Genomic DNA, 17,547 nt, shown 5'->3' with positions numbered 1-17,547 from the left:
AGTTTTGGAAATCGGCTATTTTGACTTCATTTATTATAAAATTATTTTTACAAAAACTGTAAGAGATTTTATCAGAAAAATTGCTCTAACGTATATAAAACAGATGTCCGCTCATGTGCATATAGTTTTCAGGCTCCTATCTATTGGAATATGGGAGAAAATGAGTGCTTTCCTTAATATGCGCATATAGCCCGCCTCTCCCCCACTGAAGATAGGTCTATTTTAATCCACATTTTTTGGTCCAAGTTAGTTTTTTTTGCATGGTTTACAAATAATAGAGGAATCAGGGGTTAAAAAGACACTATATCATGTCCAATCTATTTTCTGAACATTTAATCTAAAGAAAAGTATATTTTCAAAAATTTGGATCGTGTAGGAGGGAAGATATTGAATTTCTTCGCGGTTTATACACTTTTTGCCCCATTTTGCATTGCTTCTCGGAGCGTATGGTACGTATGGGGGTCCACGCTCCTTCTTTCCCTTTGATCCTGACGTCTCTACGTTTTCTGCCCCCAAAGTGTGATCCTTTTTTTTTCTAATATTTTAATGTTTTCATTTAAAAATGATGGAATAGAGACAACAAGAATATATAAAAGTAATCTTGTATTCTTCTCCGGGTTTGGACACAAGTAATGGCTGTATTATTGGTAGTAAGTGATTAGAGAAAGCATTCATATCTCTATGCATATATGCATGTACCTCAAGTATGAAAACTTCAATATCAATACTAACTTTCTAAAATGAGAAAAGGTTTCTTATGTAAATACTTTGTAGCTTCAATCCGGGTTGATTTGATGTTTCCGTACTTCTAATAGATCTAGAAGAAATTTTTAATCCGATTGCCATTTGGCCTTTTGTCAGTTCTTGGATTTCATTTTTATTATCCACAAATAAACTTTTAAAATAATGGTTTGAGGGACTTGAATTTTTTTCCACAGGAAAAAAAACACTTCCCGAAAATTGAGAAAATGTCGATTGAAAAAAATAGAACATCTTCTTCTGAAACTTTGTCATAATTTCAAGAATCAAATGATTCAAAAATTTGTCATTTTTTCTATTTAATTTGATAAATTTCTGCCCAGTAAAACCTTAACATACGATTAGTAAACATATCCGAAACATAAGGTAGATGATAATTCTTCATTATCCGGTGTGAACATTTGTAATCTCACGCACTTTGCCATGACACCTCGCGATTTCGGAAGCTCAAAGAAGCCAGCTGGACAACATTTTGGAACGGCAAAGTGCACTACCTTGATGGCTTGTGAAGGTAGATAAATGGATAGAGATATGTGAAGATAGATATACGCGAAGCAACGCACACGGTCGACTGAGCGCATCGAAAGTAGGGGAAAGCGCGATCGTTACTTTCGGTCAGAAAGCGCGCACTTTTGTTACACTTTGTCCGATACGCCGGCCGGTCGTCTGAGTCAGTCAGCTAGTCAGTTACTGGGTCTGCGCTTCGGTGCCTTCATGAATCACGCAATTAATACTGAGTGATAAAAAAAATAACGTGCTATTTAAGGTTTAACGCTACAGTGAGTAGAACATTTTTTTCCAGACATAAATAGCACCAAAAATCGGGGAAAACCCTGCTGCAGGGTATGAGGAAACGCGTATAGCTACAACCAAAACAACATCTCTCGAGCACATCAAAATCCTTAAAGTTTGGCCGCTTTACAAGGGGGATAAAAAAATTCCTAGCGTTTAGTTTAGCAACTATAAATGCCCATTGAATAGGGTCTCCATCATGAACATTTGCGGAAGTATGTGCGTACACCTTCAAAACAGACTCTATTCCAATAATGAACTTTCTTGAAGTTGGAGTGGAATTATTGGTATAACATTTTATGCCAGACTGGCATTAATAAGCTGTCTAAAAACTGGCATTGTCCTCCCAGCACAACCACATTGCATATGTCTGAAAGAAATCAAATATAACATATCTCATACAACAAGACAAAGCAGAATGGAAACAATCAGCCAGCAAGGATATTATCGAATGATGTAGCGAGCGCTGTGTGTGTGTGTAAATCGGCATTAGAAAACAGTTTCTAGTTTCCCATTCCCATTCCTCTCCCGTCCTCATCCCTTCAATGACAAGGAGGATGATTAATATTCCGGTCAGTCAATTAGCAGTTTATAAACAAAAATACTTGATTTTACAAAAAAATACATGCTTGTTTGGTTGTTTTTGTGTTTTTTTGATGCTTGTACCCTTGCGATTATTATGTGTTATTCGTCGAATTAAGGGCTATAAATAAGGCTACCTTCTGAAGAAAAAAAAATTCTGAAAATATTTTATCTGTTTATTTCTGCATATTTTTAATTATCAACTTGTAATTGTCTTCCTTGATCTAGTCACTAAGTTATTTTGCAACTTAAAGATTCGCGTGAATAAAAATCACAACTACAAGTAAATTTTCTGTTGAAGTTAATGATTTAAGTATTTTTAAATTATTTCGGTTTGATTAAGTCCATTATCTGAAACACATCCATACATTTGCTTTTCACACCAACCGCTCGTGCAGTATAAAATCATAATTTTTAGTGAACAGAGCATGCTAGAACACTAGACTGAGTCTATTTGGGTTAATTTTTTAATTTTTCAAACCCTGGGTCAAAAATCCTTCGTTCTTGTTCAAAACTCATCCATGATTTTTGCAAAATTTTTAAGTGACGTTTACATGAGTAAATTTGAACTTTTAGTTGTGTATGGGATAATTGAATTCTTTTGTACTGCAAAATCAAAATTTTTTTTTTTCTGTGGAACCAACCTTGCATATGTTTTTGTGCCAATTTATAAATTCTTTAGAGGAAATTTTCAGTTGAACAGCTTTGTCGAAGAACGCAACTTACGCAAGTAAACCGAAACGTTAACAAAATGGAAGTTATTTTAAAATCACCGAGAAAAATCAACCGAAAATCGAGAAGAGAACGCAACTTCGTATCTTATGTATGTTGTATGTTGGTAATCCATCATGGGTGCACGGATTCACCGCAGTTTCTGCCACAATATGTGTTCGAACCCAGTACGCCTGGCGTACCAATACTAGACTCGCGCCAGCCTACCCAAGTAACACAGATTAAGTCAACTAGCATTTGGAAGTTTTATTATGGTTTAATTATGGCATTTTTTGTGCAGCTCGTTTTATGACGGTTTAATTATGGTCATGAAAAATGCTTATATTTTTGTTTCGACCACATGTTTCAGATAGTTTTGACAACGCTAATAAAACTTTTATTCAACATTATATTTTAGTTATTTTGAAAGAGTTATGAATGCTCTGTTTAAACTATAAAAAAACACAAACTTAGAAGTTTGCTCCAAGCTTTCTTTTACATGTTCTATAATAGCACTCAGTGCATGATTATTAAACCGCCATAAAACTTAGTGACAGTTCTCGATCAAGATGTCAAAACAGGACACGCTCAGGTTAGATGGCACATATTTGAATTGGAACTCCCATTTTTAACACATTTTCAATAAGTTATGTATGTTGGTTTTGAGATTAAAATAAAAAAAATATATAAAAATCTCTGAAAACTTGAAATTACCGGAAGTGGTATGAATATCTTCACAATATGAGTATTAAGTAAAAGGGCCCAAATATTAGGGTGAAAATTTGTTGCTTGACGCCATCATTAATCCAAGATGACGGTTTTGGCTTTTATTTGTAAATTACTGAAAATATCATGATACCTTCACAATATGGTAATTAGGTGAAAATGATTAATAGTAGAAGTTGTATTTCGTTGTCCGTCGCCATCTTAAATTCCAAGATGGCGGCTACTACTCAACTTGAAAATACTGTATATGACTGAAAATCGCATAATTTACATACGCATACGCATAATTTACATACTTTACAATATGGGTAAAAGTTGAAAGAGATAAATCGGTAGAAGTCGAATTTCGTTATCTGATGCCATCTTAAAATCCAAGATGGCGGCTTCCGCTGCACTTTGAAATGATGTTAATGACTTAAAATGACATGAAACCCAAACAATATTGGTATTAGGTTAAAGGGGCTAAACGAGTAGAAGTCGATTTTGCTATCTAACGCCATCTTGAAAACCTAAATGGCGGCTTTTGATAAACTTTTAAAATGCTATAATTAATTGAATATCGCATGAAACCTCCAAAATATGGGTATTTGTTAATTGGGATAAGCTATAAGAAACTGATTTTTGCATTCGGCGCTATCTTGAAATCCAAGATGGTGGCTTCAGCAGAATTTAAAAATACTGTAAATGAATGAAAATGAAACCCTCAAAATATATTGTACTGGGAAAAAAGGCTAAACTATACAAGTGACAAGTGACTGAAAATCCCAAAAAACCACCACAATACAGACCCCGTTCGCAACATTCGATTTTGGCAACATCCAATTTGGCATGTGTGGCACATGCGATTATTAGTCATTTATAGTATTTTTAAGTTTAGCGGCAGCCGCCATCTTGGCTTTCTCGGAAAGAAAAAAATCGACTTCTTCTAGTTTAGCTCTTTCACCCCATACCCGTATAGTGGTGGTTTCTTGCGAATTTTTGTCATTTACAGCATTAAAAGTTAAGCAGATGCCGCCATCTTGGATTTCATTCACAACCAATTCACAACCAATCTCTTTTTATTCAAAAAGTCTGTCCTCATGTACTGTACTAATGATTAACAACTCAGAAATGAGGAACTCATTCTAAGCGTGTAATTGGTTGGCTCGCGAGAGAAACGTCAAATCGTAGCTTTTTTTTGGGGTCATCATAAAACCATAATAAAACTAATTAGCCATTTTTTTTTTTACCATTAATAGGCTATTAAGCATTGAATTGACTAACGCCATGTTGGTTGCAAAATCGAAGGGCACAAAATGACGCCATGTTGATGGATTAACAATAGGTACAAGCATTGAAAAATATTTTTTCAGGCCCTTTTTTCATCAATTCCATCATGATTGACCATCAGATTAGACGAGGCGCATTTATTTAAAGATACTATTTCATACACATTTTACCTAAAATCTTGACTGGCAGTACAAAAGAGGCTCATAATATGGTTAAAACATTGGTTTTTTTGTTATTAATTTTTCCAGATAACATCTCAACCATTATGGTTGCTGGAAAAAATAAAAAAAAAAACTACGAGAACTCACAGAATCGAAAAAAAAAAAAATTGCTGACATGTTTAATAATAGCTTTTTAAAAACTTTGGTGACCAACATTTGCTATAGTCCAAACGAAATTTTGCTGACCAAAATAAAGCTAAAATTGTTACTTGGGTATCCACTAGACCGCATCGGCGCTCCTAGAACGTAACTTTGTATCTTATCACACAAAAAAGTTATGAGTTGTTTAGTGGGGGTATGTCTTTGGCATTGAAAATAATTAAATTCAATTGACATCACTGCTATTTGACATTTTACAATTGACATCATATGTACAAGCATAAAAGTTTAAATTTACTCATGTAAACGTAATTCAAAATTTCTGCAAAAAATCATAGATGAGTTTTTAACCAAAACGATGAATTTGAATCCCCCGGGTTTAAAAAATTCAAAAATGACCCCAAATCGACTGACTCTATAGATTTATTTGAAAATTAATTCTAAGTTGAAAATGAAAAAAAAGTTACCTTTTTAGAAGAAAAACTACAAATAAGAACATTGTCCTTATACTTGAAAACTTGTTTACCATATTAAAAAATTGAAAAAAGTTAAAGCTGTAAATGGATTCTTGAATTATATTTTGTATCATCAGAAACATTGTTTTGAGGTTAATTATATTTTTCACTTCTAGTGGTTATTAATTATACGATTGATGTTGGGGATTTCACTTTTTTTTTTATTAAATCTGCTGCCTGTCACGATTAGAAAGGGAGAGTGGAGTAACGTGGGCCACTCTGAATATTTCAGGTGTGTGTTGAAATTAAAATCTCAATTTCAACTGTCATGGTCGACTGCATATTTTTCTATATGTTGTTTACTTTTGTACGAATCATATGCTTGTTTTGTTTATCAAGCATTACAAAAATTACTTACATAACTAAACAACCACCTGCAAATGCATCCTTACCTAAACTAATAAGTTCATACGCATTTGATCTTAGTTTTGCAGAGTTCTTTCACATGGAAAAAGAACTTTTGATGAAACAAAGCTTGTGGGGGATCGTTGGCCACATTTTGTGGGGTATCTTGGGCCACCTATATTTTGATGTTTTTGTACACATTCAGAACTTAAATCATGTTAATTTCCACGAAAAATTTCCTATCTTTAAAGTTTTCTTATGCCTAATGAAGAATGATGAAAAATATTATGTTCATATTTTCCAATGGGATAGTGACGATCATAGATCCTATATGAGGAACTTTGCCGAAACGCTCGTGAGCCTGATTTTAATAATCATTCGATCATACACAATTTATTTCCTCATCAGGAATTGCTTCAAAGTAACTTAATGAATTATGTTATTTCAGTTTTGGTTCGAATCATAAATTTTGCACGTTATCTAGTCAATTTGGATTTGGTGGCCCACAATTCCCAACTGTTTTTCAAAATAAAAAAAAAATACTTTTCTTAAACAGTCTAAATCTAAAACTCGGGGAAATAAATTAATTTTACAAATAAAAAAAATCCTTTTCTTTTTTCTTATCTTTTATAATAAAGAAATTATGAAGAAAATAAAAGGGACCCATGATTCCCCACGCTCTTCTACACATATCTTTCACATGGCTACTACCTTGTCCGTTTGTAAGATAAGATTTAATCAATGAATTTATGAAGTTAAAATGGTTGGTATCGAATTCTAATTTTGGTTAATCTTCTTTAGAGGAACCTCTTTAAGAGTCAATGTAGGGTTTTTACGTGTTATGATTTAAGTTTGAATTCTGTAGTTAAATGTCATTGCAATTAAAAAATTATCATAAAAATTTGGTATGGATTTGAACTTTTAACACCCAGTTATTTTTCAATATCATCGTAGTATAACTCCTGAACTGAAAATTTGATTCGAAAAAATCTCCATTGGGGAGAGGGGAATAAAAGAACCCCTAACACTCCCCTGTTCGAACGGCCTTGAGTTTAATGTACATTTTTAAAGTTTGGCTAAGTTTTTCCAATTTAGAACGTTTCAATTTGAGAACCCTATCCAGAGTTTTCCATATATTACCGAAGCACCTCTTTAATCTCGACTAGGGTAAACGAAAACAATTTTGGTACAAATTATTTTCGAGTTTTCTTTCTCTTTCCTTCATTCTAGCATCTATTTAGACCTCTGCTCGTTGGTTTCCATATTGGGTGCCTAGCGGTTAGGCGTTTTGTTTTGGGGTACCCGGCCTTACGCCTGGTCGGTCGATTGATACATTCCTCACCAAGCATGAGGGGTAAAAGACGCCTTTCAGACACGTTCGCTTTGAATTTGAAATCAGCCTTTACTAGATAGGGGGAAGTGTTCCTAAATGCGCATGTTGGGTAATATGCGCATACAGCCGATTGACGATATGGCTAAGGATTCATCATATCTAATCAGTGCAGTTTGAGGATAATACGCTTTTAACACATGGCATGAAAAAATTAAATTGTTATATAAAGTCGAAAAAATTTAAAAATTCAAACAAGATTTTTGTCAGTTTTGTTATAATATATTGAACTTTAATTATTGTGCGTACAGATTCTGTGAACAAAAATTTTAATTGTTTTTCTTTCTCATTCATCTGGAAATCGGAAATTCAACAATTTGAAGCTTTTGGCAGAGTTGTAAATGATAAGATATTCGAATAACAGACAGGTTCTGAATGCCCATATCAAGGCAGGTTACATGCCTATATCAAGAAAAATAGATTGTTCTTATAAATTTTTTACTTTCTTTCATTTAAACTTTCAATCTACGCTCAAACCACGATCTTACAGCGAAAAAAGAAGAACTTCATAGTGATCTGATAGAAATACAATATAAACAAAATATTACCATGAAATATGGCCTTATGGCATACTTAACTATGTTTCATGCAAAAGAACTAGTGATGTAAAAAATTTCACCAAAATTTCAGCCTTGACGTATGCTTAACATCCGTTTCTACCATTTTCAATTGAATAATTTCAAAATATTGCAAGTGTAAATGAAATATAGCTAAAAACATAAATATGCGCATTTAGCCCGCCAGTTTCGGAAATCGGCTATTTTGACTTCTTTTATTATAAAATTATTTCCACAAAAACTGTAAGAGATTTTAACAGAAAAAGTGCTCTAACGTATAGAAAACAGATGTCCGCTCATGTGCATATAGTTTTCAGACTCCTATCTATCGGAATATGGGAGAAAATGAGGGTTTTCCTTAATATGCGCATATAGCCCGCCTCTCCCCTACATTGGTACCTTTTGAAGCAAAGTGGCTTGACGAAGGTTCCTCATCAGACTAGAAAAGCCACCGCGCATACAGAGTTGATTCCGTCGTGTCAAAACTACCCATTTGGTCCAAGGTTTGGTCGATAGGGAACCCCGTTCTAGGAGGGTTGCGGCAACGCGATGATGACTGACGAGTTCATGAACAATAATGAAGTATATACAGAAAAGGAAAAGAACTAATTATTATAATATTAGGGTGCATTACCAGAAGAATCCGGTGAGCACTACACAGCACACACTGACACACGTATGGGTAGGAATGCGTCGTTAAAATTCGTTCGTTTTGGGATAACTATCGGTTACCTGTGCGCTTGCGCGTAAAGCCTACGCGCAACGCAACACGAGCTAGCGCCCGGAATCGATCATTGGAGTAGCTGGCTGAGGCGCATGAGGAGAGCGAACAGGGGAACGTTCCGGATGGGAGTTGCGTGCACATTTCAAAGTCACTATGTTTTCGATTCGGGGGTCCCATTCAACTTTTGTTCGACCTAATGATGTGGTCGATTTCGGTTTTGTTGTGACTCGCCCAAATCGGTGACCATAAACGACTCGTTTATGCGTCAATTTGGGCTTGGCTGCAAGGTTTTTTTTTCTTCTTTCAAAAAAATGCGATTGTGGTTGGACGGTTCAAAATTATTTTCTATTCTATTATTGAAGTTTTACCACTCTGTCATTGGTTAATCGAGACTGAACAAAATCAACCTTTAGATGGTACAATTTCCGTTGCTTCTAAGAATGAGGTAAATTATTGGTTTCATAATTAGGTGCTTATGATGAAATTGATCGGAAGAAAACTAAATGAAATTGGCAGATGAAACATGCGATTGTAAAGAACAGTGTGTTGTTTTAAACATTCAAACAAATTGGATATTATGTTGTCAATTTGTCAGTAGAAGGAAAATTTACTTTATAAAAAAACAATGTTTGAAGGGTTTAATATTTGAGCAGTTCAATAATTTTACCCTTTAATGCATAGTGTCCACTTTTTGGACAATTAAAACGAGAAATTTTAACTCCTTGAAAAAGGCATAATAAATGCCGAAACGTCGGATGAAGAAATAAAAATCGTTTTAAGATTTTTTCGTGACTGAAATCGCCGAAAATCAATTTATTCATTACCCAACCAGTCGATAGATTTTTACTAATTTTCATTAAAATTAGAAAATATTTAATTCCCTCAGAGCCAAAAGGGTATAAGTGACAAAGTGGTCGATTTTAAGTTAATGATACCAAAACGATTCTTCATATTTCAAATTATATTTGATGATTTTTTTCAGATTCTAAGAAATTTATTTACAAACTTTTACATTCCAAAGCAAAATATAAATTTTCGAAAAATGTATGGAAAATTTGCAAACACAACAACTTAAAAGCCTGTTTTCTCGAAATCAGCTTCCAAGCACTTATACCCCTTTGGCTCCAAGAGCCTCATTTGTGTTTATTAAGATAACGTGCTGATTTCAGGCAAGACTTAAAAAGAATGTTGGGACAAACTGTTGATCATTTTATAAAGATTAAATAAAGCAAGTATAAAAGTTGTTTTTTTCCAAAAGCAAACTTTTTGTAAATTATTTGATTTATTTCAGACATTTAATTTCAGACAGAGGATTAGCTCCTTCCGCAGAAAACTTCAAACAATTCAAATGCCAAAAACCTACGAATGTGACTGAGTTCAAGGCTTTTTAAGGACTAATAAATTATTATGAAAAGTTTGTTCCACATTTGCCGATAAAACTGAATTCACTTTATCTGTTGCCACTGGTTGTCTGTTGCCAAGAAATTTCATAAATATTTTTGTTCAACGTTTTACGTGTAACACAGACCATAAGCTTTTGTTACTAATTTTTGATAGGGAAGGGAAAAATCAGCTTTACAGCATTACAAGGCTTTAACGATATGTCATGGAATGATTTATTTATGAATTTGTTATCAAATATCGACCTGCATCACAAATGAGAAACGCATTTCGCATAAAGATCGGGTGATTATTCCACATTCATTGCAATTTGATATTTTAAATCTTCTCCATGCAAATAATAATGGAATCGTGAACATAAAGCAAACTTCTAAACGTTCCATTTTGAGGTTGGATATTAATAATGATATCGAAAAATTCGTTAAGCATTGCTAACCTTATCTAAAAACTACGAGTTTACTCAGATTGACCATGGATACCCACAAAAAGGCCTTTCAGGTAAGTACATGCTGATTACTTTCACTTCAATAAACAATTTTTTTTAGTTATTGTGGACCGTCACTCAAAGTGGTTAGAGATAGAATTAATGAAATTTGGAACAGACGCGACAAAAGTGGTCAGGAAATTTACTTCTTCTTTTGCAAGATATGGACTTCCAGATGTGTTAATCAAAGACGGTGGACCACCATTCAGCTCTCAAGAATTCGTTTCCTTTATGGAAAGACAAGGCATAAAAGTGATGAAATCTCCACTCTACCATCCAAGTAGTAATGGACAAAAATTTATTTTAAATCAAAAACAAAAACTTTTTCCATTGAAGATCTGATGAACATAACTTATTTTTTAGCTTACTACCGAAACACTTGCGCAGTTGATGATCGGAAATTGCCATTAAAAATAAAAAAAAATTAATTTCGAACCAAAAAGTTTACTTGATTTATTGCACCCTAGTAAAGTAAGTATGAAAACTTTCTTCAAAATCAATGAGAGAGGGAAGAGTAGAGAAGATCACATTACAATCTTTTGAAAGTTCTCCAATAAAGGTGACAAAATGGAAAAAAATATGGAAAATTTTTCTTTCAGAACAACCTGATGCTTATTTAAAGTTATTATGTATTAGTTGATAGAATATGTTACAAAAATCCAAATCAAAGAGAATTACAGAAATGGGTGGAAGCAAAGTTTGTTATTAGTTTGCTTCTATCCATTTGTAAACTAAATGAATTAAAATAAAGAATAATTTTGTAAATTTAAAATCAATACTTATGTAAGCCTAAACCTAATATATATCAAGATTTTAAATTCAAACTAAAGGAAGGAGAACTGTTGTGTATTGTTTGTTCGAGCTTTGTGATTTATACTAGGAACGATGAGTCCGATTATATTTGCTGCAAAATGCTCCGAATCGGATTGCGTGTAAAAACAAATAAAATCAGAAGCCACACTCAGTAATATTTCATTACATCAAACCCAAAAAATCTTTTAATCTTCCCGAGGAAGCTGATATTACGTATTTGTTTTGGAAAATTGGCATTTTTCTTTCAAACGAAACAACAAATAAATAAAAATTACCTAATATGGTTTGAAACGTGAAAAATCGTTCGGCATTATTAGCTCGACATTGATCATTATTGTATATATAAAACTTTGGCTCTGAGGGACTCAAAAAGAAATCCTCAAAATTAAGATAGTGTAAAATTATGCTGCAATAAGGCCATATTCCATGGTAAATTTACAATTCAAATCAAGCTTCTCATGCATACTAAATTCTATCATAACACATACCAGTATTATCATGAATATCTTCATTTTTACTATGCACAAAGTAAAACAACTCATCCCGTAATTGACAATTTAACTTAAGCGCAGTCGAATTAAATATGCGCAGCCAAATACAACGAATAGTAAAATAACTATACGTGAGTTATTTTGGAGAACAAAACATGTTTGACGTATATATATCAGGTGCATGTGTTCATTTGATTAACGAAATAAAAAGTTGTACTATGCTTGTCTTTTGAGTGTAGTTAAAAACTTAGGTTCAGTATATGAGTTTTTTTTACCAAGCTACAGTGTTTTAACTGTACTCATGGGAATCGGATGTTAAATTTTCAAAATGTTTGATAATTTAAGAGAAACATGAGGATCAAAAAAAGAAAGAGCATAAGCCGTAAATATCATGGATTTCTCGAAAAAGATACAACGGCTCACCGACAGGACTTGAACCCGCAATCTCCGCTTCAGTACAACAGCGCGTTAGCCAATTACAGCACGGTGGTCGTGATGGAATCGCTCGATGCCAGCAAATTTCACCGTGAGTAGCGACATGTCCGAAGCAATTGACTATGTGCGCAATCGGCTGAAATCCCGACTCGATGGGTGGTTATGGTGTTGAAAAACAAGAGAGATCAATAAGAGGCAAGAAAACATGCGAGCAGCGATGCCACACATACCGATATTTTGGCATTTATACCGATTTTTGACAAAAGTTTCGACCAAGAATCGGTACATACCGAATACCGATTTTTGGCAAAACTTACCGATTTCATACCGATTCAAAAAATCATTCAGACAGAAAAAATATTTCCAAAATATATCTTTATCTTATCTTGAAGTTGTATATTCTAAACTTAGGAACCAAGATAAGTGCACGTTTTTTAAATAGCATTCAATATAAAGAATTCGGTAGCATAAAAATAGTGTTCTGAGTGATATATAACACAATATGGCCACATTAGACTCTCTTCAACAGAAAATATGATGTGCTAAAAAGGATTCAAAGCCAAAGTCAAATTGCCAGCCAGACTATGATTAAGCCTGATTGATACGAATAAAAGTTTTCAAAGATTTTATTTTATTTATTTAAAAAGGAATTAAACTGCGCAGAGTCATTCGTATTGTGAGCATATTGACTGAGTTTATTAATTTTAAAAGCCTTTTATACCGATTTTTGAAATTTTCGTACCGAATTGCGATTTTGTATGGCTTCAAGCTGATTTTAATGTGGCATCACTGCATACGATATATACATGGAGTGTATCGATGCAATGTTCAGCAGCAAAGATGCAAAAGTGCCTGATTTTTCAGGATTTTCCAGATTTTTTGAGACTCATCCTGACAACCTGATAAGCCATTGAATTTCCGTGATTTTTTAAAATATGCCTGATTTTTGCAAATGTGATGAAAAATGGGTAGCAAGAAACTGGATAAGGTACCATCGCTGAAATGAAAAAGTGAAAATACGGCTTAATAAAAGCAATCAAAATATTCTCTTTAGTTTTTATTTAAAAAAAAAAAGGAATTAAAGGGAATCTTTGATTGCTTTGGTTCAGTAGAGTTATTCTGTCAAGGAAGAATGCCCTTATAAAAAAGGAAAATCAGTAGAATTATTCAACCAAGTGGCTCACAACACATATTAGAGTGGAAATGCGGAGCGATGACTACAAAAAAGGTCATCAGGTCATCATCAACGAAATTTCCGTTACTTTAACGTAGCCTGATTTTGTCTGAATTTTATTTCATCAGTTCCCTGATTTAAAAAATAATATTGGCAACCGATGGAGCTCGACTTGTATGCTCGCGTCAGGCGATTCCATAACGATCATCGTGGTACTATTAGATTGCGAAGATTGCGGGTTCAAGTCTTGTCGATGAGCCGTTGTATCTTTTTAGAGAAATTCATTATTTACGGCTTATGTCCTTCCTTTTTTTTGATCCTCATGTTGCTCAAAATGTATCCATCATCTTGAAAATATGATAATTTTCAGGAAACAAAATGTACCTAGACAGAATCATAAGATATGAATTGGATATTTTGTCTCCTAAAGAGGCGTTGTTTTGCCAGTATTTACGTTTCTTCAAGTTTACTGTTGGTTTAAAAAAAATTAAAACTTAAGTTTCCAACGCACCCATATAGTTTTGTAACAATTCTCTTTCACTGAGCCACCCAAAAAACCTTCCCATCGAGTCGATCCCGGACTCCCGGCCTTCTCGTGATTCGTATCGTTTCGTGAGATAACTTTAAGTTGCATTTAATTGGCCCGACAAAAAGTAAACAACTCCCTTCAATAAACGACGTCGACGACGAACGGAATGTAGGTCACCGATTCGAGTTGCAAGTTGCATTTTATCATTCATCCTACCGCCAAAATCACAACCGGCAAGATCAACAACTGCTTTGTTCTTGACGACGACGCTCACGCTAATCGATGTCCCATACCGCATGCTGACATGCAACTTTATAGACTTCTCTGTCTTATTCTGCCTCTCTTCTTCGCAGTCAGATCCAGGGTGGGACCTTAAGACTCGAACGAAATCTACCTTCCCATGACATACCCTCACATAAATTTAATCAAGTCGCGTGAATTGTTTCCGAAAACAGACCCGGCTAGCTTAAGTAGGTATTGCAACATAACACTGCACGGTAGCTAAAACTGGTAACATGCATGTCGGTATCCACCCACCTTATCAGTAGCCAAGGAAAACTCTGAAAAGGGAAAGGAGAGGGGAAGTCGCTTTTCCATGTGGGGAGTCTGTCGACTTTGTTGTCTTTTGCCTTCAGCGATGTTGTATGGCGGGTAAGACCAGCAGCAAGGTTATAAACAACTCGCGAAATTACACCTTCCAGAACGAGCACTTCCGAATAAGTCTGTTGTTCTTGGCGAGCTGGCTGCAAAACACAACAAAAAATAATAAATGAAACGAGAGACTGGCATGGCGGTAGCACATATACAACACGGAAACGGAAAAATTTTCTGGTGAAGATGAAGAGAAAAAACCAACTCGAACACGTTTGTTCCGTTCTTTCCCAGTCGATTTTATACATATTAAACCTACTAAGTTCTCTAGATGGGCTGACAATGGATGCAAGCCTCAGCCACAGCTCTTGTTTTAATAATCGTTGGGAAATTGTCTTGCCTTAATCTTAAAAGCTGCATGAGAAGATTTTTAACGTTGTCCAATTTTCAATTGCTCTTAAATGGTTTGGATTGCGACATGTAAAGAGAATGAACTATGATGTTTGTCATAATCTAAGTTTTAAAGTTGCATTTTTCACATAGGTACTTAAATTTGGTTGAACTAACATATTTTAAAGTGATCCAGAAAACCTTATTTCTCTCAGAATATAAACTTTTGAGGATTGAAATGTTTTTTGATCTGCCAAAAAATGCTGTGTGGGTACAATGACTTGACCTTTATGTAGTATGCCAAATCATAAACCATACGCCTTAAGGTTCACCATAGGTCTCTCACCTTAATCCTATTTAGGAAACACCTTAAAGCTTAGGATGGGAGGCCTTACTTGCTCTCGAATCTACGAGATTTGCTAATTTTATGCCCATCGCGTGCAGATCAAGAGCAGTTTATCCTAGACTCGCGCCTATCACAGCATACGCGCGGGACTTCACGCAACTACTCGGATGATTCTACTCTATTCGTGGGTTTTTCTCAATCGTGGAATAACCCTTTCACAACGATTTTCACTGCAAAGAAGGTAAAATCTTATCCCCTACACAAAAACGCGGCGTACCAACAGCATTTTTTACGCAGAATATGTTGCTTTATCTTTGAAGCTTCAAATCGTGGGGTTGGACGCACACTACTCGACAGCCCCCTGTCGATGGGGTCAGTCTACTCCGACCGTTGTCCGATTTTCTTGTATTTCTTTGGCTGCCAACTTAAGGATTTTTTGCCCACAACTTTTTCTGGCCGTCGTGTGCCAGATTGAGAGCTGCTTGTAACGCTACGACTCGGATGTTTCCCGACAGTGACGACATCCTACACCGACTACACCGGTACTTCATGAAGCATCCATTACCAATCAGGTATTGCGACATATGGAAGTCCACTTTACTGTGTCTTCTTTGGAACCAGCTACCGATGTGCGGGATCAGTCGATGAGTCCTCTTTCCTCCTGCTGAGCTGTCCCACAGCTGCTGTCAGTTGGACATCGAGTTCTCAATGGCGAGATCTCGTACTTTGAGCGTGTCTTTATTTTCGTAACAATAGACATCCTCCTCTAACAAAACTGAGATGGGCATGACGCCCACCACTACACAAGCTGCTTCGGACGACATGGTCCGGTATCCATAGATAAAACGCAGGTTCGTCAGCCGGTGAACGCTGCTAAGTCTCTGCAGATTACACTGTTTTTCAGGCCCTGCCCCCAGGCCACCACTCCGTACCGTAAGATTGTCGTGATCACGCTTGACAGTTTTCTCCTGTTGTTACTTCGGATTGCCGAGGAGTTCGGCATCATCCGTGTGAGTGTGGTCGTGGCCATTGCCGCTCTCTTGCACATGTCATCGACATGACTCGTAAAGCTGAGTCTGTCATCTATCATCTCCCCTAGGTACTTGATTGCGCGTTTGGACACGATATTGCACGGTTCAACTGCAATGGTACTCGTTTGGGGTGAGATCAGGTTGATGATAAGCACCATCTCGGCTAGATGCAGGCACTTGGAGTGAATCCAGTTTTCCACTGCTCGGATAGCTACCGTGGTCAGTTGCTCAACCTCCGCTGTTAAGGAGCCTTTCTCCAAGAGAGCTACATCATCAGCAAATCCTACGAGTTCATCTCCCGATGGGAGGCTCATCGTATGTGATGTTCCACAGGACCGGGCCGTAATCCATCAGCGGTCATGTACTGTAGTTGGCGATTGTGGAATTTTATTTCTACAAGCCTATACAGATATGCCGAGATCCTCATTTGGATAAGCGACGACACAATCGCTGCCTAATTGACACTGTTGAAGGCGTTCTTCACGTCCAGAGTGACCATCGCGCGTAAACGAACCACCACCTGATAAAACCGAAATAAAGACCTTCGACCCCTACTCACCTAAGGGTCCGGCGCCGATTGAACGACGCATAGGGCTGAGATAAAAGATCTCCATTGCTGGCGATCCGAAGCAAGCGCCTTCACTTGCTGCCAACCAAGGTTTTTGTCAACTGTGCGGATTTCGGCCCTGCCTCTTCTTCGATGCCCATCTGGATTCCAGTCAAGCGCCTCTTTGCAAATCTCATTTTCATCTCTTCGCAGCGTGTGTCAAATCCATCTCCACTTTCGCTCTCTAATCTCAAATCCACCTTTCGAAAATATGCCGTAAAACACAACTCGATACTACAGGGTATTCGGTTGATCTTCACCCGTGATAGCCCTGGTGATTTTTTTGTTACCTTCTAACTTTAATTGCACAGCCAAAATCAGCTGCGCTATCGCTCTGTTTACCTGTTCTTTTTTTATAACAGTGGAAGGTCTTGAAACCTTATATGATGTAAGGAGAGTTTTGCAAGGAATACTTGCGTGAAAGACTTATGCTTGCTTATGCTTATGTTTATACTACAAACACAGCCAGATCTTGTCAGCATTCCGTTGAGTGCTAAAAGTGCATTTACTACTCACTTTTACTAGGCCGGGCCCACTGTGCAATATTGAACGTAGAGACAACTTG

The 17,547-nt window shown here is 35.9% G+C and overlaps 1 protein-coding gene across 1 annotated transcript; it reads right to left on the bottom strand.

The window, feature by feature from the left end:
* Positions 1-16,030: 16,030 nt before the first annotated feature.
* On the bottom strand, positions 16,031-16,689 carry LOC129752439 (uncharacterized). Its single transcript, XM_055748219.1, has 2 exons — positions 16,378-16,689; positions 16,031-16,312 (listed from the first exon to the last, which is right to left on the bottom strand). The coding sequence occupies exons 1-2, from the start codon at positions 16,687-16,689 to the stop codon at positions 16,031-16,033; spliced, it is 594 nt and encodes a 197-aa protein (XP_055604194.1).
* Between the last annotated feature and the right edge of the window lie 858 nt (positions 16,690-17,547).

The sequence above is a fragment of the Uranotaenia lowii genome, chromosome 3 (assembly GCF_029784155.1).
Source record: "Uranotaenia lowii strain MFRU-FL chromosome 3, ASM2978415v1, whole genome shotgun sequence".
Lineage (NCBI taxonomy): Eukaryota > Metazoa > Arthropoda > Insecta > Diptera > Culicidae > Uranotaenia > Uranotaenia lowii.
Note: the sequence above shows the minus strand (reverse complement) of the source record. Positions and strands in the feature narration are given on the sequence as shown.

Bases quoted from the DNA above. Each gene is read 5' to 3' on its own strand.
- LOC129752439 (XM_055748219.1), bottom strand. From the start codon at position 16,689: ATGAGCCTCCCATCGGGAGATGAACTCGTAGGATTTGCTGATGATGTA. The intron at 16,313-16,377 runs GCAATGGCCACG...AAGTAACAACAG, and splicing joins ATGACATGTGCAAGAGAGCG to GAGAAAACTGTCAAGCGTGA.